The sequence below is a fragment of the Centruroides vittatus genome, unplaced genomic scaffold (genome assembly GCF_030686945.1).
Source record: "Centruroides vittatus isolate TY-2023 unplaced genomic scaffold, ASM3068694v2 contig_1276, whole genome shotgun sequence".
Lineage (NCBI taxonomy): Eukaryota > Metazoa > Arthropoda > Arachnida > Scorpiones > Buthidae > Centruroides > Centruroides vittatus.
The window spans coordinates 631900-657102 of record NW_027120815.1 but is presented as its reverse complement, the minus strand read 5'-3'; the positions used below and the strand labels follow the sequence as shown (position 1 = coordinate 657102).

The 25203-nt window shown below is 29.1% G+C and overlaps 1 protein-coding gene across 1 annotated transcript in view; it reads right to left on the bottom strand.

The window, feature by feature from the left end:
- Positions 1–16646, bottom strand: part of LOC136988815 (mucin-17-like) — a 45862-nt gene extending 29216 nt beyond the window's left edge. Inside the window, 2 exon segments of the mRNA XM_067286781.1 lie at positions 5859–5990; positions 16337–16646. Of these exon segments, the coding sequence (XP_067142882.1) occupies positions 5859–5990; positions 16337–16451 (247 nt within the window). The 5' untranslated portion in view covers positions 16452–16646.
- Between the last annotated feature and the right edge of the window lie 8557 nt (positions 16647–25203).

The window sequence follows — 25203 nt, the reverse complement described above, 5'->3', positions numbered from 1 at the left end:
TACGCGAATGAAATAAAATAGCTTCAATAGTGCTTACTATCAGTTTGATATTTTAAAATATTTATTTTTCTATTATATAGTTTTAAAGGGAAGATATTTCCAATGCATAATATTTATATAATAAACCTATATATACACATTTTTATTTTATTCAACAATTACTAATATTAACTCCAAAAATACATAAAGTACATTGAACTTGGCTCAAGGCAACAAGATAATCATTTAGAAACCTGACTTCGAGAGATGTTTCTTAACCATCCATACAAATCTGATACAACCCCACGGATGAGGGAACATGTTATCAATCGAAACAAACTGCATAAACCATTATTCCTACTTTGTTTGACAGAACTGCCTGCTGTTGATTGTTTCCATATAACTGGTTATCGATATGACACACCGAAAATAGCAATAGCTAATTTTTCTTAACTGGAATAATGTATATAGAGTATTTCCGTGTTAGCTAATAGGGATAGAAATTTATTTTAAAATACTTCTGCATTTTTTCATTATACTATTAGAAAAAACAATGAAATAATTAACGTATATACGCAACGTCAGCAAAGGAACACGACTTTCTTTCTTACATTTAGGCTTATAAAGATAATTAAAAAGCAGCCATAATTCTACACAGCAAATAAATTGATAAATGGGATAAATTATATAATTTTTGTAATAAGTTAATATTACAAAGGAGACAATTCCTAACACGAATTTAACAAAATATAAATGATGTAATCCGGAAAACAATTTTGGTTTATACGTATGATGTAATTTTATGTAAAATATTTCGTGACTAAAAGATTTCATTGAATCTTTTATAACTTCCGTCGAGTAAAAAAAGATGGCATATTTCAATATTTTAATGTATAATTTACAGAACTCATACTATAGGTCTATAATATTATCATCTATATCTTCAATTTTATAGTTTGATTTATAGTTTTTTTAAAATATTTATTCGAAAGAAATACTGTTCACTATATTTAAGTAATTTATAATAATATAAAATTAATGTAATAATAATAAAATATTAAATTTTTTTTATAATTATAACAATTGTTTAGATTAAATTTACATATTTCTATCTTTCTAATTTTTCTGATAAAATAATTTTGTTATATCAAAACAGTGCAAAATATTTCCTCATCTATTATTAAAAAAAAGAAAAATCTAAAGATTTGCTTGTCAAAAAGTTGAATATAATATGCAAAAGACATTAATAAACATTATTTTTTAGAAGAATAGTAAATAAATTAAAGAATTTGACCTAACTATTATTCCATTTCTTAACACTTAACTCTTTATCATTTTAAAATATATATTTATGTAATAAATTCTGTATTTTTAATTTCGAGAATTCATAAAAATCAATATAGATTTTATACATAAAAATTATTTTACGAATTTTTTAAAATACAGAATTTTTACTTGTTTAATTTAGACCGACTGCATTGAACCAGAGTTGGGTGTTGTTCGTTTGCACGTCAATTTTGGGTGGAGAACCTCTATCCGCCTTCAGCGAGACTTTAGGTAGACAATCGACTCGCTTGTTAAAGTGGCCAAGAAAAAATTCGATCCGGATTTTGAATGGAGAATAAGGATCGAATAAATTAAAATTCGGAGAAAGTCATTGCCAACTACGCCCGTTTTTCTGCAGTACAGTAGATTACTTGTCGAATCTTAAAGGGTGTTGGATATCAATGACAATTTTCTCACATATGTTATCTTATACATAAAATTTATCTTTCTTTAATTAAAATCGTCAATTTGTAGCTTATACAGCTTATAGTAAAACATTCTACAAGTTAAAATATCATCAATTAATTATTTTTTGACGTTTATCTTATTTGATATAACAGCAATTAGATACTATAAGATACGCAGTTATTCGGAAAATTTTGGTATTGCACCTGTGACATTGTAGAAAATTCTAAAAAAAAAGGAGAATTTACATTTAAAAGTAGTTTTATTATGATGCGAATCGAATACGATGTTTTATCGAAAACGTTCTATTAATAGCTGATGAACTTAAATCTTGCTTTTAAAAAAAAGCTAAAAATAACACGAGAGTTTCCTTACAAAATGATTTATCTGCTGGCCGTTTCACTCAACAACTGTTCGGTGATGGAAAAGTACCAATCGATCCGAAAGTGGACCTATCGTGTGACATTACAAAAGCTAGATATCAGTTTGGAAACTTGATCTAGGAAATACAATTAAAATATAATAATGGTATAAAATAATCCTCGATAATCTTAAGGTACTGTACTTGCTCATAGTGTGATGTTCAATAGTGCTCTAACACTACAGAATGCCCACAATTTCGTTGATTTTTGGAAAGTTCGATCGCATTTGCTCTTACAGTCCTCATATGCATAAAAAACAGACAAACAAACACAAAATGTGCATAGAATAACAAGCAGCTTATTATCGAAAGCTTAAGATATAATATTGAAATAGAAATAAAACGTTACTATTAAGTAATTATAATTATAATTCACAAAAATTAACTATTTACTTTTATTCGATATTACGATATAAAATTTGGAAATGACTAAATCAAAGAAAAATACAAGAAGACTTTATGTAGGAATTCCACATAAACTCCACCTGCTTCAATTCTGGTCTTTCGAGTTTTATCTATCCATTCTAGCAAAACTAGTCTAGTAAAATCTATGTAAAAACTAGAGATGCTGTCTGGATAGGACTGTAAAGATTGTAGAATCCTCAAGGTTCACAACCCCTTTATAAATAATTCAAATAGGCATTTTTACTGAATTTTAATAACTTAAAGAAACGAATCAAGCAATAAATTATTCATCGACGATAAGCTTCAATTTTTAATCTGGATAATTTCAATTGCTCTCATTTAATTATTCTACGGCAGTTTTGCTTGAAGTAGCTTTTATTAACCATATTTATAATGGTTATGTTCACCGAGCATAACGGTTGGGTACAGACCAGATATGACACGGTCATTTTCGTCACGACTACGAAAAGATTAATGGGTCATATTTACGAAGATTATAATTATCGTTTTTACAACCATTTTTCCGTTATTAATATCCCATAATTACATTAATTATGTTATTGAAAAAAAATATATTAACTAAACTCTAATGAGAAAGAAATTTCCTTTCAGAAAAAAAACCCTCCACCTAATAAAACAGTTAGACCGAAAATAACTTCTACAAAAGAATTTACAGCAGAATTAAAGTTGTAAACCGTTTCCGGAAGTCAAGCTTAAGCTTTATTTAGTTTCAGCTATTTAAACGGCAATAAATTAATTTTTAACTTTGTGCTAAATTGTTTCCAGACTAAACAGAAATTGTTTAAAACAAATACGCCTTACGTAGGAAACAAAGAATTTTCCTGAAAATATCATTGTGACGTAATCACCTATAGAAAAAAAAAATCAGTTGAAACAATAAGTTAACTGCAAGGTAAACTGTTACACGTTATAACTGGGGTGAAAGGTAACTATTTTTAATATTCGGTATTAGGGCGGATATTTGTTTCTTCCACCTAAAACTGAGTACGACAGTGAATAAATATAAAATAACTGGTTTTTCTATACTATCAATAGTGAAATTGTGTTTAAAATAGGATGTTATTTTTAGCATTCAATATAAAAAATTATACACTACTCTATATATATATGTGTGTGTTTGTATTATTTAATTACATCACAGTTCACCCTGTTTTACTATTTAAAGAAATGCTTGCACAATGTTTTTTTTTTTTTTTTAATATTTAGAAGTAAAAAGAAAATACTCTAGAGTGATTTGGATCAAGCAAAACTGAATTTTAATATATATATAATTTGGGAATCTTTATATGTTAATCTTAGACCTATTTTGAAATAATCATTTATGAAACTATTTTTATATACAAAGGATTTTTTTCCTTGTATTTGCCTATAGTGTAATATTATAAACATTTGTAGGGCACGAACTATATTAATATACATTACAAAATAACGTAGATGTAATGGTGGAAGATTTATATTATATTAGACTACTAAATGTAATTTACATTTTTATTAATTTAGAAATAATTCTATATCTTATAAAATTCAATTTAATAGTTATATAAAGTAATGAAGTTATCAGAAAAAAAGCATGCAAATGATATTATACGTCGTAAAAATGTATTAATTTTTATTAATAGAAGGGATAAAAACTACAAAACCTACTGTGTGTGTGGGTGTAGTTGCGCGTGTGTTCTTTTAGATTGTATCAAATAGTGTAATCTCTAATATAATATATTTTAAGTCGTTTGAAATAAATTTAAATATAATATTCTATAATAGTGATCATTTCTAATAACTTTTCATTCATAACAATTGACGAAATTTTCATTCAAAAAAGGAATATATTTGTATACAGTATATACATATATATTCTTTACTTAGACTAAATGTGTACATAATAATCTTAATTATAAATTTATTTCGTGATTTTAGAAGAATAACTATTAAAAAGTAGTAAGTAGCCTATAGAAGCGCAATATAGGCCTGCACACCTTACAATTACAATACAATTTACGTTTCCATCTTAAGTAAAACATAAAAATCATAATAAATAACGATTATTAAATTAAATTTGTAGAATCATAATTTATCAGCAAGAACACTGCATTTCTGCAGGGGTGTTGGCTACATTATAACGGGACGAAGTTTGTTTACTTCCTATACCCACGTATAATAATTATCTTAATTGTACTCGTAAGACCATTAAATTAATCGTATCGTATTTACACAAAGAATAAAAATAAAAATTTTAAATTTTAGCCGACACGAATTCGTCGTAGTTAATTTCCGATATTGTCTATTTCACTTTAATTTGAATAGAATAATGCTCCTCTGTTCGGGTCGTATTATATATATATATAAAGGCAAGACGTTTTCGAAATAACGGCTTCTTTCGGTTGAATTATTAGGTAGAAAACGGGGCAATTTTAAGAAAATATTGAAAATTTCGCAGCAGGCAAAAGAAAAAGTATAAGAAACGAATTCATGCGCATGACTGACCTCAATTCTGAATGAGAAAGGGTGAGAGAACCAGTCAAACCTCCCGTACGATGAGCTACGAATGCTAATATGTTTCGTCATATCGGAAGAGGAAAATCGCTCCTATTGGAACTTGGCATTATTGTTATTATCATAAAATTGAACTCATTTGCAATAGTACATTTCTATTAAATCTCTCTTTCCCATCTTTTTATAGTTCCGAAACGCTCTAAAAAAATTATAATGTAATTCCAATTTATTTTTATGTGTAATGCACTCGTTAATAATTTCAAATTATTATTTACGGAATACAATCATTATGATAAATGCCGTTGATAGAATCGAAAATGAAGATAGGAATATTAAATAAAAATATTCTTTATTGATTCTAATCTAAATTCACGCTATTTATTTGAAGAAATAAATAAATATATATATATATATATATGCAATTTATAATCTATTATTGCAGTTTAACCTGATGTAATAGTCATAACATACCTTGTATTGTACAATGATAAATGCATTAACTACGTGCTATTTTAAGATTCTAAAAAGTTAAAATTGTTTAGTTTTTTCTCTTCTATTTAATTAGCAACTACTTATAGATATGTTTTAAAAGTATATTTAATTACGGTGATATTTTTAATGTAAGGTATGTTTCATAACAGATATTTATTTTAAAACCTCTGATTCATATTGTAATAATTGTCTAAATGCCTTGTTTTTCTTGCTTGTAGCTAAAACAAATAACTGGATTTGACACAGATATTATGTTGAATGTATAAAATGAATAAAAAATTACTAGATTCTAAACAAATTAATTACTAATTTAACTTACTTTCGTCGGAAGCATCTGGACAATCTGGATGACCATCTTTCAGCCTGGATAATGGAACACATATTGTCTGATTGCCAGTACATGTAAATTCTTTTCCTGAGTTACATAGTTTTGTAGAATGCGTATGAATGACTATAAAAACAAATAATAAATATATTAAAGTCTTGTTTCAAAATACAATAATCAATTCTCGACTATGAATAATTAATTCAATTTTTAAAGGTTATCCTCGTTTCAAGGATTTCCTATACGGATTGAATTAGGACAGATGTAAGTGCTTCGTGTTATGTTTGGATCTGTTATTAAGGAAATAATAAAAGATTATAGCAAAGATATTCAATCGTTATTTCTTAACCATTAAACGATATGACAAATTTTAAATTGTTTTCTTTATCAGGACCAAAAAAAAAAAATGTTAAAGGTTTTATCTAGAAGATTAATTTTTAAAAAATGATAAATTTAAAACGAATTATACTAAAATTTAATCTAAATTGATTACAAATTGTGGCTTCACGAGGAACCAAGCAAATTTGAATTAGGAGGTCCCGTGTATAGTAGTAGTGTTGGTTTCAACTAACTCGAAAGATATTTGGAGGGAATCCTCTTATTTTTTGGGGAAAGATATTTGGAAGGAAAGATATTTGGAGGGAAACCTATGAATTTCTTTACTTTCATAATAATCATATTTATTTTTAATTAAAATAATAAATAAATATAGTGAATCAGCAGTGAGATTCAAAAAAAAATATTTTATAATAATTCTCAAAATAAAACCTATTTATTCCAAATAATTACGCTTAGCAAATGTTTTCAGGTTAGTCAATTATAATTATTTATTGGTAATTCAAACAGAATTTTATATAAAATTATACACGTTTACGTACTTTTTAAACATATATTTATGAAATATAAAGTAAATCTTAAAAAGACTTATATTTAAGAATTTAAAATATACGATATTCTTATTCTGTAAACAGTAAGATAATTAAATCGTGTTGAAAATTATATTGCAAAGTTTTAAGATCATTTATTTATTAAAAATCGGTTTTTCTAGAACACCGTTTCCATAAGTCTACTAGCGTGACTAGTTGCGATTTTAACAACTGGAGAGTATGTTTCTCTTACTGCGGCCATCCATAACTAGCATTATCACGACCTATTACTGGGTCACGACCTACACGTTTGGGAACCGGTGTAGATGAAGACGATTCACGATCTAAAGCGAGAACAGCTGACCCGCTTATTCTCTTCCCGCTCGGAGTCATTGAGCTGATAACACAGCACGAATTTATTTTGTAAGATGATAGAAACGATTTCATTTGTTTACGCTAGCGTAATTATACTCATAATGCTAAGAAGAATGGTCAATGTCATATATATTCTGAGTAGTTATCGACTCTAGTACTGTGAAATTTATTACTGGAACAATTTCAATACGCGATTATTCAATATCGGAACGGTAGCAGCAATTTTCTTTGGGGATGACTTCCGTAGACGTTATCTGATGTGGCAGGTGATGTGACAGTGGGTCAAGAGGGCAAATTATCCCGGATAAATAGGTTCTATTACAGGGTGTTCTTATGAGAAAAAAACAGAGGGGGAGGGAAAAATTTTCTGGTGCAATACAGGTAGTTAACTACGAAAATTAAATTTAAAAAATTAATATCTGATAAAGAATACGTTTATAAAAAATAAAACAATTTCCCCAGGAAATGCTACAAGGACAAAATATTCATATTAATAATATTTTTTTCCTTTTGTATTTTTATCTCAATGTCGTTAGATATGTGCATAAAACAATAGTGATTCTGATTTTGTAAGATACTTAGAAACTGTAAGTGATATACTCGTGCCTATTATATAGAAGCTCCGTTTTATTGGAAAAATAATGAGAATAAATGAGAAAAGGGTGGTTACGAGCTACTGGAAAGTACACTCGACAAGCGACCTTGCACTAAATATCTTGGCAAGTCGAAAGGCCATTCTGTGCTTGACTCCGATTGGCAAATCGATCACCTGTCATGGCCTCTGAACGCCACTGATAGGAATACGGCCTCACAGTTCTCTGTTGTTAAATAGTATTTCCTCTGAGAATTTACCAACCGTGACTGAATCTTATGCTTCTTATCACTAAACTAACCCATTTTTATTTTTATGACTTTTTAAATAACTAACTGACCCTTACCAGAATTTATTATCTATACACTTTTTATACCTATACCTATATATATAAGCTTGTAATAAACGTACTCAATATGTATAATTATACGTAAAGTCTATATATATATATGATACTAGATGTAGTGTGTGTATATATATATAGTTGTTCAAAGAATTTAATTTAACTTTAATAATTAAAATTAAAAATATGATACTTTAAAAATAGAATAGCGATTTATATTCTTCACTTATTATTTAAATTACTTATAAAAGTATAATAAAATAAATTACAAAACATAAAAACGAAACCATTATCAAGAGTAATGCAATTCGAGCTGCTAATTACGAATTAGCCGTTCATATTCTATATTTGTTACTTCCATTTAGTAGTATATTAATCATTTAGGACAGTTCATAATTTGAGAATCGAGGATAAGGTTGAATATCGATAATAATTTTAACTGGAATACAAAGGTCAAAGTTTCTGTTAGAATATTCATCACATTGAGGAACCAAAATCTTTACAATGATAATCAATAGAGTAAAAAAAAGACCCACTGAATCCTTCTTTGTTGGGTGCAAGTTTGTACTTTTATCTATTTCGAATCAATTTATTCTCTCTTAAAATAACAATCCGTTGAATGTAGTGGTTTTTTTTGGTATTAGAAGAAAACCAGGACCTTATTAGAATTAATCATAATCATAAATCAAAAAAATACTTTGAGGAAATGGCGACAGAGGATTGACCCTTATTTTTAATAATTTTTGACAGGTTATAGACCTAGTTGTCGCCAAAATATAGCAAAGAGACGGTAGCAAAACCGATAACAGAAAATAATTTAAGTTTGTTCTTTCCGCCGTGTATTCAATAAGGTTTTTTTTAGATGAAAATAAATCATATTTTTCAAAATTTTTAATAAATTAAACGTATACTTAAAACAGATATAGAAAACACTACTTGTATATTTCTTACTGTTGATTTCCACGAAAGAATTTCCGAAGAAAATTGAACAATGTAACGAGATAATTAAAGAAATATCAAAATGTTTGTTGTTGTACTGTTGAACAGCTGACAAGATGACAGGAAATACTAGAAATTCAGAAATGAGGTTAATTTTGGGTGTTGTTTTAAGAACGGACTGCGGTAGAAATAGGTTATGTACAGTTGTACGCTCAATTCATTAAATTTCTCTACAACATAGCTTATCTGTAGCCATTGCTTCTAGCTATCAGTGAAGGAAGAAGATTCAGGATATTGATGATAAACTGGACCAGTGGAACAAATGTTACTGATTTATGGATTTTTAATATGTCCTTAATTCTATTTTCCTCATTTTGGTATCACTCATTATTGTCAATAACGTTTTAATTAACATTAACACTTCTCTTCGAGGGAGATTTGACCAAATTTTCGTCATTCTTCTCAAAATTTAGTTAGTAACGTGTGTAACGAATTGAGAGTTATGGGTTACATTTTAATACGTAAGAAAGTATGTCCCATTATTCCCAATACGATCGATGAAGACTTATTTACGTTTAGATAACGATATAACCTCTAAAATATTTATTTTACGAGGATACTAATTAAATTTGTTATCCTGTATACGGATTTACGTCGTTACATTCTGGAAATTTGTCTTATATTTTATTCTGGTAACTTTTTTTCCCTACGTTACAAGCGCTTGTCATTAAACTCGGCAGCTTGTCAAACGAGTTAAAATATTTGGAAACGTTGAAAATGAGAAAGTGATTGAACTTTGCTGTTTGGCAGTTAATTCGACAGTATAATAGTAAACTAGGTCGTCCTAACTACCCTAATCCTGTTATTACATAGATGACATTTTTCGAAGAAATTAACACAGGATAAGTAATTATTAGGTTAAATAATAATTTTAGATTTGAATGAATGGTCTTGCTTTTCGGAAATATGTTAATTAAGTTCTATTTTTGTTATTAATAGGGTTCGAAAAAAAAAGCTTATCTAAGGTGTCGACTATCGAAACGGGTCGATAAGAGCCAAGTCAAGCAGAGAAAATGGAATTAAAAATTGCTCTATTGATAGAATAACGTTTAATTCCATTTAACAAAATCGGTGGCCTGTTCTGATTCTAAACAAACACCCGATGTGTTTTGTTATTAGAATGCGGTAAATATTCAAAGTAAACTTCAAGAGTTTAACGAAAAAAAATATATATATACAGAAAAGATATCATTTCGGTAACAAGTAAATTACATTTTAGTTATTTATCTAGACACGAAATTTAAATTTACAGCTTATTTACAAAAGACTGTGCTAGTTAAATGTATAGAAAAGTAGAATGAAGTAAATCTTTTTTTAAGCAAATTATTCTTTTGTTTCGTTAAATTTTTCTACCCAACTGAATAATGGTAGGTTATAGGTTTTTTTTTTTTTTTAAATTAAATACAAACAGTTGTCTCTTGTTCTATCGTAAATAATGTTCGTCGGGTTAAATATATAGGTTGCATTTTTAAGTTTTTATAACGTAAACTTACACAATAAATAAGTATAAAAGATTTATACGGATTTATTTCTCTACACGAAGACGTAAACTTCATAATTAAACTTTTATACTGTTTTACTTTCTCAGTGGCGCATTCATGGATTCTAGGCAAATTTGAATTAGGGGTCTCCGCGTATTGATGATTCGGACATTTTTCTTTGGGGGAATGTTTTGGGGAGGAATATTTTCTCATAAAAGATCGGTTTGGGGTCCCCTGTTGGTGGGGACTTCAGTAAATTGCCCGTTTTGCCTATAGGATAATGAATCACCGCGCTTTTCATAACTGTAAACAGAATTTAATGATAAAACTTCATTAGAACTGAATAGGAAAAGCATTTTCTTTTAGAAAAGAAAAAATAGTTAATAAATTTATATTCATCCACAATACTCACGAAAACTTGTTTATCGGCATGTATTATTCTATTAAAACTGTTTGAGATTAATGAAATGATATCAATTTAAACTTAAGTTGAATAAAATGCAATAGAATGCTGCTAAACAGGGTCTACTTTGCAGAGAATTTCGTTATAAAGAAATTATATTGTCTAATTAAAATTTTCGTTTAGGCATAAACTAGTTTTTTTTTAAAAATATTACTAACGAATAATTACAACTTAACAGTTTGATTTAATGTAACGTAGACCGAAAATAAACTAAATAATATACTCATTCATACTAAACTATAGAATAAATTTTTGAATTCAACCTCTGTTTTACAAAATTGAAAACGTAATTTAAAGGTTAAATGCTTAAAATCAGTTCAAATTTTAAATTACATAACAATAAAAAACACTTAGAATGTGTAACGAACTTGCGGTGTTATTCTATAGATATATGGGCTAGCGACTTGTTATCTGATTGAATAGTTCACTGAATATAATTATTATCCGTTTAATCCATATAAAATGCACTAATCTGATTACTAAACAATGTAGATGATAATCTGAATATTAAGCCGAATCTTGCGATTTTTACCGTGTTTTAATTGCAATCGTTTAAACAAAAAACACGCAAGCTATTGTAAATAAAATTTAAAATTCGAATCTTTTTTTATCGTTCTGAAAATTCATTTTCCTATTGTTATCGATTCTTAAAAGTGTATTAATTTTTTTTATTATTATTATTACACCAGGAAACAATTTAATATTCAACGTGAGCCTATTTTTACTTCGTTTAAAATCTTTAAATTAATTATAAATCATTCAATTTATTAATATCGTATTCGATTAAAAAAATTATTAAATAACTTCTATACCTTTTAATTTTCGTAATAAAAATAATAAAACGAAGAAAAGTATGTAAGTAATAACACAATATATTCCGTACAGGGTGGCCCCGAAGTAATAGGGTAGTTGTATTATTTTTAACTGTCCTATTAATCCTGGGCCACCCTGTATTTTAATTATTTTCTGTGCAAAAGTTTAACATTCTTAGACTTATTTGAAACGAGAATAATTAAATCTAGAATTTAAATTTTTGACATTTACTATTAAAATATATATATATATTTTATACTATATTTTAAACTATATATATAGTTTCTGAATAACGGAAATGGCGTATTCCCAAGCTATCTATAGAATTAATTGATTTTTAAAGAAGAGGAAACGACTAACTTAAGTGATAAATTGATAAATTACTTTTTAATTGTGAGAGTAAAGGAAAACTAAGGAAAAATATCATTCCAAACGATAAGGAAATTTTAAGTTAAGTGAAGGGAGCATGAAATACACTAAACATTTCTAATTAAATGAAATTAATTAGTATCGCTTAATAGACTCAAATCAGATTTACTTAAAAGTATAATCTTACGCATCAATTTGTTTATAAGCCGAGAGAGGGGGGGGAAAGTATAAAAGTATATTGTTCTTTCTTCTCTTATAGGTTATATACCACAAATTTGATTATTGTAAAAACAAAATTAAAATAATACAAGAATAAATTTACGTGTTAAAAAGCCGAAATTAATTGTTAATTATAGACAAATGATTTGACAAGTTCATAAGTTTTTACGGTACCGAATATTAAACAATCACGTTTTCTCGGATACAAACGAGTTAATATATTGCAATTATTTTCTTCGTGCCGATAAAGATTAGGTATAATTTTTATTTTCGTCTTGCATAGTTATCGAGGTAAGCAGCCAGGACCACATCACATGGAGAAGCGATAGGGCGAGACAGGTACAATTTGTTGTTTGTGGTAGACGTGGACGACCGAACAAGATAATGACTTCTTATTCTAGCTGCGCTTGTCTCGGTTTAACCCGCAAACTTTAGAACACAAGCATCTGCTTAATTTAAGATAGGAAGGATATCAAAGGGGTTTTTTTCCCCCAATAAGATTAATATTTGATTGGATTCTTTCTCTCTCCTTTACGATATAATATTTTAAATGTTCGTCTTTACGTATATTCATTAATTTCAAATTAATAATACGTAAAATCCTGCTTCTTGTGTACAATAATTTAAAAATTCGCTACTGTAACGAATAGTTTCAATGGCAGCAAGCCAATTATTTCGAAGGAGAAAAATTTAAAGGATACAGGCAGCAGGTTTTCAGATTTTTCAGAAAAATCCTGATTTGTTTTTATGTACGCGTTAGAGTTAAAATATATGTACCTATTATCTTATCTTTCACAAAAATAAAATAATTAAAAACAGTTTTAACAATAAATTTATGTGAGAAATAAAAGTTTACGTATCGTATACATTTTCTTTTCGTAAGTAGCGTAAAAAAGTTTACTAAATCTGTAACAAATTTATTTTAAAATAAGGATTCATACCAGTTAAACCTTGTCCTTGTTTCCGTCCTTCTAGGAAAGAGATTTTGATGAAATAAACGTGTTAAGATTATTTTTAAAAAAGTAAACTATAAAAATAGCTCGCTGGAGAATTGTCTTTACTCGTATCGCGTAAATCTATAAAACTTTTTCAAATTAATTCGAAGCTAAAGGAGAAAAACTGTACGTCTTTCCTCAAAGTTTAGAATTCAAAACGTTAACTGCTGTTAATTTTTATCTTCGTTAATATAGTAAAAAAAATATCGTAACATAACTAACCTAGACGATAATCGATGACCTTAATTTTATTTTAAATAACTGATAATCGAATCTTAACAAAAAGTGATCCCATTGGAAGATTCATTTACTGATTTTCATCTATTCGAAGCGTTATTTTTGGTTAATGGATTTTATCGAAAAACCGTAATAAAAAAATAATGCCATAGTTGCTTATCGAGTCTTTACTCGAAAGACTCGATAAGCAACTATGGCATTTTTAAATGTATCGTAAAATATAGGGCTTATTGTATTTAGGACAAAGCAACGTACATCAAAATTTCTAATAACTAGGCTATCAATCGCGGAGAAAGAGAGCAAACAAATTCATTTCGATGAACCAAATAAAGATTTTTCTTATTCTTTTGCAAATTATTCTGTGTGCACACGCATTCCGTTTCAAGGAATCGCACTTATTTTTAAAGCTAAATATTAATATATAAAATAGCGATATAATAAAATAAACTATAGATTAAATTTAGGGCTTAAATATTTGAGATTTTTCTAACAATTATTTTTAATTCTTAAAAAAAAAAAAACATTTCTTTCTGTTTCGCTGACTAGGTCATTGAAAAAAATGCTAATATGAAAAAACGAAAAGCTATCAAGGCATTAAAGTTTGAACTGAATAGGAATAAAACCACAGTATTTTGTTAAAGACATTGAAAATTATAGGTATTATTACGAACAGTAAAAGGGGTTCTATAAATGAAGGACTTTTGATCTCGAAATATCCGTATGTGTTGTAAATAATCATTATATTAAGAGACTTTTTCATGCATTTTATCGATTTCGTATAAGTTTTTGTTATTCCTATAACGGTAGACAAATGATAACGCATTAAGACTACAATAGACAATATAAACAATACAAATCATAAATTTTTGAAACGACGTTCTAATTCCGATTGACATAAAGCTCTGTAAAAACTATTAGAAAGCAATAGGTGCTGTTACTTCTTTTCAGCTAGATGGGAAATCAAGCAACCTACATATGGACAAGGCTGAGATCCAGTCGACCTCTTCTTCAGGATTGAACTGCTGACCTAAAATGGCTGGGAGAACAGGTTTCGCCGTCCTACAGACGGAATGTTTTGATGATAACGCAACAAACAAACATGGCGTTAAGGGAATTTCGTACATTTGGTTTCTGTATTTTATGAAAATACCGTAAAATACGGACGTAATAAAGAGTGTGGTACCTTGTTAATGCAATCGAGATCAAAATTATTTCGCATGTTGATAAACATCTGCCACTACTGTTTGCTCGTACAATTGCTCGTGACATCTGCCATCAGTTTTTTTGTTTCTGGATTAGTCTTGATATTTTTAATCCTATATTTATCGTCATTTATGTCGGTTCTTGCTCTCACTTATATTCTACATTTTACTGTTTTATCTTGTTATTACGCTTCTTTCTTTTTTCCCTTTAGAACTTGTCTGAATTTTTTGTTAGTGTAATCGACCGTAACTTTACAAATATAGATCCGAAGCTCAAAAACTTAAACGTAAAAATCAAAGCATTGTAATGAGCATAAATTTTCTTCAATTACAAACAAAAAAACTTTAAACTTCTATAGATTATAATACTTTTTTTTATTGTATAAAATTGTAATATTGCTATAATTTAACTTGCATTAAATGGAACAATAATACGAATAACTTGAAATTTCTACTGACTAATTCGAAGGTCTGCAACTTTTAGGAATGTAAACAATTTCTTTGTTTAAATGTCAAGTTTTCTCATTTTTATAAGAAAATATAATTAAATAAATAATTATTCATATCATATACGCTTTGATCGATCAAAGCATCGATCAGTATTCTAGTATATAGGCCTATGCATATGATCATTACAGTTCATCAGATTCTGAATAACTTTTTTCTTAATATACAAAATAAAAATAATTTAATAATGCTAAAATTCTTTTAATCAATTATCAATGCAATAAACCATATTTTTTCCCTTTTTTAAATCCCATTCATTTCAAATTTGCTACTTACATTAAAGCAGTTAAACACTTCTTTTATATTGTTGAATGAAGTGACTGTTTGAATTTTGTACGTTATTATTTCTAACAATAAAATACACAATTAATATCTTCAATTCAATGGTTATAAATTAGATAATGATAAGAAAACCTGAAGTTCCAATTAGAATATTAATGGTTTCGATTCCATCGTGTCTTCTCGTTCCAGTCTTTTATTCTCAAATTACAGGTTTTTGATAAACCTTCTTAGTTGTATGAATAGATTTGAATTTTTGCTAAGATTTTCAGAAAAAAATGATTCAAAAATGACCAAATTTCATCAAGAAATAGGCCTATATAAAATTGTATAATAGAAAGAAAGGATAAAAACGATGGTTCCGTCTTGGATTACGCTATCTAAAATTTGATTCTTCTCATTGTAATTTGATTCGTATCGGAAGACTGAAATTTTAAAATCTTCAGTTAGTATTCTTTTAATTTGTGCTCTACTTTTTACGCGACATCAATTTGCTTTCCATTGTTATCTGTCGGATTAAGAATAGAAAACACTTTCAGATCGAGATCACCCGCTGTTTTTGATATGCATAACTTTTTATGTAAAAATCCTGATTTAATTTCTCAGACTTGTTATTTTATCAAGTGGAACTCGAAACGGGCAAATTTTTCAAAGCTTTATAATGTAAACTAACCAGATTTTAAAACTTATTGGCTTTAATTTTACAATAAAATTTTATAAATATAAACTTACCTGATTGTTGCAATATAATTATTAATCCGAAAAACAAAAAAATCCATTCCGATATAGGCCTATTCGCCCTCTTGGTACACCGTGCCCAAGAGCACGGCCTCGATGCAGTAGGCATCACAAGATTATCCACATAAGAGCGAAGAGAACCGCATGGTACCTGCACGAATAATTAAATCCAGATAGGAGTATTCCTACAAATCTAAAAAATTCATGCTAAAGTTCCAACAAAAGCAAATCGACGTTTTATCTATATCAAATCAGAGCAATTGTGTCATTCATCACAGAGCCAAAAGAGTGTACGATTGCTTCTGTACCGTTATCCTAATAGACTAACGGTGCAACAGGTAAGTTCGGTGACTGACTCTGTGAACCACGTGACACACGCGGACAGGTCCTGCCGGTTTTTAATTCTGATACCCGGATATTAATGATGTCACGTCTTTCTAAGCTCTTTTACTGCAAAAACACTTCATTGGTTCTCAAAATTCTCCGTGTAATACTATACAGTATTAGCATCAGCGCTACTAAGTAAATCCTTAAATGAAAATATAAAAGTCATCATTTAAATTAATTAACGTCGTCTATACACTCGTTTCTAATTGCTTTTCCTAAAATCAAAAGTACTGTACACCTTTAATTTCTGTATAAATATGTAAACGTATATATATATATATAGATGGGTATGTGTGTTGCATGTTAGATTTTACCACGTTAATCATTTATTAGTGCATTTGTAAAAATGTTCATTGTATACTTAGAAATTTAAAAAACTTAGTATACAATTAAAATATTTACAAATGATTAATAAACACTTGCATCGCAAGTAGTGCGAAAAAGAACAGGAAAAGAAAAGCCTATATTGTAAGCTTAACCTATAGGCTTTCGAGATGTGGTTTGCTCGAGCCTGCTGACCCGCTTCTTTGGCAACTTGGCCTCCAGCATTAGTTGAATGTAACACGTTTGTTCTTCCGGACCTAATCTGATGTCATTGGACTGTCCGTGTGTTATTTCAATTCGGTTTCTAAGTCAAATTAGTAATGGTTAGGAAAATGATTCATTATATTAAGATTTAAAAGTTGTATAATAAAATCGACGTATATAATTTTTGAATTTTCCCCCCTTATAAACAACCATTTATCATTACGTATTTCCATAATTTATCACGAGCGTATACAATTATTCCAAATTTTAATATAAAACGAAAATAAATAGCTTCCTACATTTGCTTTTATCGTTTCTACTTATCATGTTTTTCTTATTTTTTTTTAAATTAATTAATGTATAGAGCAGACCTTTAACTCGATGGATGCCTCGGGAAATAGAAGTTGCTAGACTTATTCTAACTGATAAAAGTCTATCCAGGGTCATTTCCTATAAAAATACTTAAAATAAAATTTTATGTAGTAAAAACAAGAAACAAAATTACATAAAAGAAATGAAAAAGTTAAAATTCACGTTCATTGTAGTCTCATTAATTTCTTATTTTTAAATTTAAAATACGTTCCTATACGTTATTTCATATATATATATATATATATTTGAGGTTATTTTGTAGCAATTTTGCCGTTTCTACGAATAATATTATTAAATAAAATTATCATTTAATCATTTATCCTTATACGAAGTAAATATAAACAAGGCATCAGCTACTAGTCTAGGGGATCCGAGATCCAGTGGCGCGTTATCCTATGATCAAAATGGGGTCCCCACTAACGGGAGCCCCCCAATACAATCTATTATAAGAAAATATTTCTCCTAAAAAATTATGTCTGAAGTCAACACTGTAATAAGGGCCCCTAATTTAAATTCGCCTAGGCCCCACGAAGAGATCGAATCCGGGCGAGCAACACTGGGAATTTTTCACGGACAGTCCGTCCCACATACGTTGGACCAACGGTTGCTTCTTTTGTGGATCTGAACAAACCCACAATGGGCACGGGAAAAAGTACTCTTAGTATTTATAAAATATATAAATATTTATAAAGTCATATATATTTACCAAATAAATCAATTATATTTATCGTGGTTTATTATTAAATCGTTATAGAAAACTAGCATGTTTTGAATAACAAAATGGTTTTTATACAGATATTTTGTATTTTCTAATAGAAAAAAGTAAAATGTGACCTAGAGATATGCATGCTTAATTTTCGGGAAACGGAAGAAAGGAAACTTTCTTAATTCGTGAGAAAGAAAATATCTCGGTTAGTGATTCCTTCCGGGGAAGTTTCCGGAAAGCTTTCTTTACTTTCTGCAATTGCCTCTTAAGTAATTGCCTTCAATTCTATTGTTTTCAGACAGCTAAGCTACTTATAGAAACATAAATCTAAATATATATATTTGATTATTTGCTTCCATGGCAATAAAAAAAAGAATTGCAAAATAGAAAACATTAAAAAAGTTTTATTTGTTCGATTTTCTTTTTCATTATTTCAATTCCCTATTATTTTCTAAAACGAAATTGATTTCCTTTCATTCGAAATCCTTGTCCAAAAGTACAATACACGTTAGTTTTATTTATTCATATTAATGAAAATATTGTAACAAATCATAACCCGAAAACTGATTAAAACTATTTTCTGGTTAAATTGTGAAGCCCGAGGGAAAACGAATCGAAAATCAATCAACCATTTAGAACAACCTAAATTCGAACTAAGGCATCACATTCTTACATAGTTCGGAAAATTTAATTACAAATACTTGTAACGAGTTTACATTCTCGAATGTTTACCCGTCAAAATGCGGTAATCTGTGTGCTATCGCAATATGAATCGCATTAAATAAGATCTTTTATGAATGGCGTATACCACAAACGTGACTTTGGCTCCTGAGAATTCCCATGACCTATATCAGCTTTTACTCTCATTCAACCGGATTTTTCTCTGCAAATTGCAAATTTTAAAATATTTTAATTTGTTAAATAACTATTCCATATATATTTTTTTTCTTATATACTTCCAAGACTTATCTTAAATTTTTAACTCTCTTGTACCATTTTACGCTCGTGCACTAAATAAATAGTATAATAAAAACGTAATTTATTTAGTACTAAAAGTCTGATAAGTGTCATTAAAGAGATTACATCATACTCGAGTATGAGACAAAAACCAAAACGTATTTTCTGTAAAAATAATGAAAAACAAATTAACGATCGGATGAATTTTACCAGCCAATTCCCATTCAGTTCAGATGTGTGTACTGTACAGAAGCAATACTTTATTGTTTCATCAGTATATTTATTATTGTAATTAACTAATTACTGTTATATTATCTTAATCATGCTGTTACTTAATCTTAATCGTCAGGTTTTATTCAGACGTCAACTGTTTTTTTTTTTTTTTTTTTTAATTTTGGTTTAATACATCAAGACCTAAGACGATAATGTATATATTGTAAAGTACAGTTTTCAATGTACCTTTTAGCCGTTTGAGCTTCTGTTATTCTGGATAACATTTTAAATAAAAATCATTGGTTTAAATGCAATTTTATCCTTACAAACGTAAAATTAAGCCCTAAAATTGATGGAGATCCCGGTGAACTTTGACCTATCCTTCCGGAAGTTTGGCCAGCATCTCGCTGATAAGGAGACAAGCTTAAGTTTAAAATTTGGGCTTTCTAGACATTAGTATTTTCTTTAGGAACGTCTGCTGTGCCAGATGAAGAAAAAGAAGAAAATACTGTTTTTTTTGACGATTTTTGTACTTTTCCATTGCTTTTACCGGTATTTAAACAAGTCCTTTATAGAAGAATCTGATATTTTACACACTATCTGAGATATTCAGACTTACTACAGGCGTTTGGAAGGGGAGAAATCCACCCCCGAAAATAGTCAACTCTGATCCCTGTATATATAGCCAGTCAGTGACTTTTTTTTTACTTGAGTCATTGCTATGACTTTCAATACACAAGACCTTATAGATGTGAAATGCTCGATGACAGTTATAGGCCTATAACCGACGATATCTTTAATTATTTTAACAATTTTCTCTAGTTTAGCTACAGTTTATGAGTAAAATATTTGAGATTTATTCACATTAGTAATGGTAACTGAAATAACAAAGTTAGTAAAAGTAATAAAATATCTGCGATATTTGATTACTTTCTGATATCATTAATCATAAGTATGATCAATGATAAACAAGTTTTGATATCAATTACATCCTTCCATATGTCTCTGTCATGTTATTTCTACGTTTCTGTATCAGATTTATGTCGCGTTATCACTAAAAATAAATTAAAAATTTGAAATATGAATTTTATGAGAGACATGCTAATAATAATACTGTATTTGTATTTGTACTAAACAAGTTTTCAATATAATCTATTGTACTATCGAAGGACAATAACATTGTTTGGAGAGATTCTAATTGTGCGAAAATACTGTGTCCTTTATTAAAAGTCCTTAAAGATTATAATCAAGTATTTGTTTACTATGAAATAATTATAATAAAGTCGATTAAATCTACAAGGATATAAATTTACTAAAAATTACACTTTTGATTTCTATATCATTTTTTTAAATATTTTAATTAAACAAGACATTAAAAAAAACAATTTAATGTATGGAATGTATTGGAAAATTGCTGTATAATTATTATCCAGTAAAACACTGTATAATTATAGAAAAATTATCATAACAATTCAATCTATATTATTAGTGTAAACGTGAAAAGTATTTCGAATAAACTGTAGCAATAATTAATGTACTTAATATTTTTTGAATCTAGAGATGTCTATTATAGACTCCTTTTAAATTCTTACATTTAAAAAGTATTAAATATATTATATTATCCTTTTTTAATAAAAAACACAACATATAACGTTATATTAATAAATACAATTAAAGACAACACAAGAATAAGTGTCTTGGAAGTTCTTTTAAAAACATTTATTTTTGTGTTGTCTTTAAACTAATTGTATTTATACATATTGTATTGTAAAAATATAATTATACAATTATACAAATATACAATTGTATTGTATAAATTCAATCTTGTGTGTGTTTTAAAAGAAGTTTTAAAACACATAAAAACATACTGCGACACTACTTTTGAGACTAAGTGCCGCAAAAAGAAAAGAAACCATATGTTAAAAGCTTCATCAGAGGATCTTTTATCTCTTTTTCAATTGAATTTATTATTATGATCAATTAAAGAACTTTTAAAAAAGAACTAGATTCTAATAAAGGGGCACTAGGTTTAGCACTACTTATTTTTAGAATATGTTACTAAGTTTATGTTAATTTATTAATTCCGCCGTAAAATGAAAAGTGTTAACAATAGCCTACAGATAACTATAAGATCTATTTACTTAATTGTTAAATTAGTTCAAACTCATTAATATAGTCGTTAGTTGTTTCCTGAATGTCTTTCTAGTTGGCTGCCTCTTCGTGAACTGACCTCCTGCCTTAACTTTTCTCAGTCACATGTTTATACTTAAGTATATTCTGTACGAAAAAAAAATTGAACTGATACCTATACAGTTGGCCATAACGTATAATAATAATCTAACATAATTCTTTGTATTATTATTTAGCAACGAAGACATTAAAGTATCGTAAAAATGATGTTATGTCATAAAAACTTCAGGAAAGAAATGACATTTTGAAAAAGTCATCATAATTTCCTCTATTGTTAAAGTTACATTTTATAGTAATAAATAAAATTCAGTATATAATAAATTCAATTAAGATATTTATGGAACAAGATATTTGTTACACTTGTTTTAATGTAACACAAAGCTGTATTTCCTAACATGTTGTGCTACTCTCAGGGGTATGCAAATAAAAAAAATCATCTGGTATTTAATATTCGTCAATGTATAATGCAAAATTTTTCAGAGAACGTTATACCTAGGCTATTTTCTTGGCTCAAAAATTCACATATCGTAAGAACTTTAATCAAGTATTGTACTTTACCTATTCAAAATAAATGTACTGTACGTATATAAATAAATAACTGTCAATGAATTACACGTTATGTCTATAACTGAAGCGTAAAATCTAAGCAATTTTCATTATTTAACGTGATTATTTATACTCAACCAACTCTTAATTAAAATTCTTTTATAATTAACAAAGAACAAACACCTTGAAACGATACAATTCATTTAACAGCATAACATTTTAAGTAAAACAATCTTCCTTGTTAAATTTGAAGCTTGGGAGGAAAGAATGCAGCGTAAGTGAAGTTGTTTAGTGATTGCCCTCATTTTTTTCTCATTTATAAAAACAAAATTTCAAATTAAACTTTCTATCCCATTGGTCATAACATTTTATTATAAATTTTATTACGTTCATTTTTCCTGAACGCATAAGGAAAAATGTATAACGTGATCATTCTTTAACAAAACCACTAATTGAAAATCCTTTACTCTTGATTTAATACCGATATCAATGGCTTTAACTACAAGAAGAAAATTACATCGGAAATACTTCGGCAAATCTATTTATATCTTCCAACGTATAAGGAAGGATATAGCGATTAAAACGTTCGACATTCCACGATGAAAACAAGATATTGCTTCAGTTGGTACCAAAATCTCTCAATTGGTCTCAGTTGCAGAACGTTTGGAACATTGGCTTGACGGAGATATATCGAATTTCGTAATGGTCCAATTCGGCAACTGTGTCGTGAACATAATGGACGATGGTTATATCTGGCCAGAAGACATATCCTTGGTTAGAGTAGTATTAACTCCTCCATGCAATTTCTAGAAAAAAAAAAAACATGCCTTTTCCAAGCCTGGGAAAAAGGAGGACGGTTGGTTAGATGAGTGTCGATGCGCTAACTATAAAACAAGAACACGAATGAAATCTGGTGTCAATACAAGCAAATGCCGGCTCAGACGTCGCCCGAACACTCGGGGTTGGGTCGAAACATTGGCTACCGAAAGAAAGAAAAGAAAGCATCACCCAGCAACACGAGTCCTTTCAGTAGGAACTTGGAATGTCAGGACATTATGGTCACCTGGAAAACTAGAGCTTCTTCGGAAGGAAATGGAGAGATATCAATGCGACATATTAGGTTTAGCAGAGATGCGTTGGACAGCATCGGGAAAACTGAATGGTGATGAAGTCGTCTGGTCGGGAAATGACACAAGGCATGAAGCTGGTGTTGGATTTCTGCTTAGTAAAAGAGCACGAGCAGCATTCTTAGGATACAATCCAGTTAGTGCAAGATTGATGATGGCAAGGTTTGAAGCAAAGCCATTTAATATATCAGTAATCCAGGTATATCCACCTACGTCAGATAGCAGTGAAGAGGAGATTGAACTTTTCTGTAAAGATCTGAGCATGATAATAGAAAAAACACTGCAGAGAGATGTGATCATCATTGGAGGTGACCGGAATGCTAAGATTGGAAATAATAATAATGAAAGTTGGAAAGAGTAATGGATATGGATATGGATATGGAGCAAGGAATGAACGAGGGGAAAGACTGCTTGAATTTGCCCTAGATCAAGATTTAATGATATGCAACACCAAATTCCAGTAAAAGAACTGTAGAAGATCAAGTGATGGAACAACAGGAAACATGATTGATATGATTTTGATCCAAAGGAGATGTTCAACATCAGTTCAACAGTGTCGAACCTTTCAGGGAGCCGACATAGATTCTAATCAAAGCTTAGTCATTTAAAACATAAAGATAAAACCGAAGAAGAAAGTTAATGCACATTTCCAAAAGAAAAGAGACATTTCAAAGCTAAAAGATGTAAAAATAGGAAGCATATGTAAAAATACACTTAAGAAGAAGATAAAAACCCTAGACAAGATGGAAGAGCTAGACACAAGAGTGGAAGAAATAACAAAGGCGATAAGTGAAGCGATTGAGCAGACCCTACCAGAAGAGGAAAAAATCAACAAGAAATGGATTACACAAGAGACTCTAAAACTTGTTCAAGAGAAAAGAGCTCTTAGGCTTAGAAGAGACATTTCTGAAGAGTTGGAAAAACAGTATGCAATGAAGTAAAAAAGCAGTTAGGATGGATAGAGTGAAATGGCTAGAGGATCAGTGTAGAAACATAGAAAAATATGGAGAATGTAAGACTAGAGAAGTATATAAGATGATCAGAAATGTCAATCAGAAATGGAAACCAAAGCAATCAAAGATAAGAAGGGAGAGGTTTTAGTGGACAGGGTGGAAGTCCTACAGAAGTGAACAAGTTATTGCTCTGAACTAAACAAGGAAACGTTAGATACAGATGTATTAGAGAATCTAGTAGATTAATTAAGGAAGATATCGCCACCAAGGGTTGAAAATGAAAATGATATTATGAGGGAGGAAGTTAAAAGGGCAGTGAAACGGATAAAAGACAATAAAAGTCCCGGACATGACAAAATCACAGAAATGATTAAGCATGGAGGAGAAAGCTTAATTGACGAGATACAACAAGTGTGCAATGAGGTATGAAAGCAAGGAAAGATACGTAAAGTAAGTGAAAAATCAGTATTGGTGACAATACATAAGAAAGGCAGCATGCTAGAGTGCAAAAATTATAGAACAACTGCCCTAACAAGCCACATAGGAAAAATTCTGATGATGATCTTAAAGAAGAGACTAAGTAGTTTGATGGAAGAACAGGCAGGTTTCAGGAAAGACAGAAGTACAACGCAGCAGATACTAACGTTACGGCTATTAGTTGAAAAGGCAAGAAGAAAGCAGAAAAACATCTATTTCTGCTTTGTGGACTTTCAGAATGCATTTGACGGCACAGACCAAAAAGCCACCTTGGCAGTGCTAAAATCTTATGGAGTGGATCATAAACTAATAACCTGCCAAATAATATTAACGATAATGCAGAAGCAACTGTGAGATTGCTTGAGAAGCTAGGAAACTGGTTCGAACCCAAAAGAGGCACCAGAC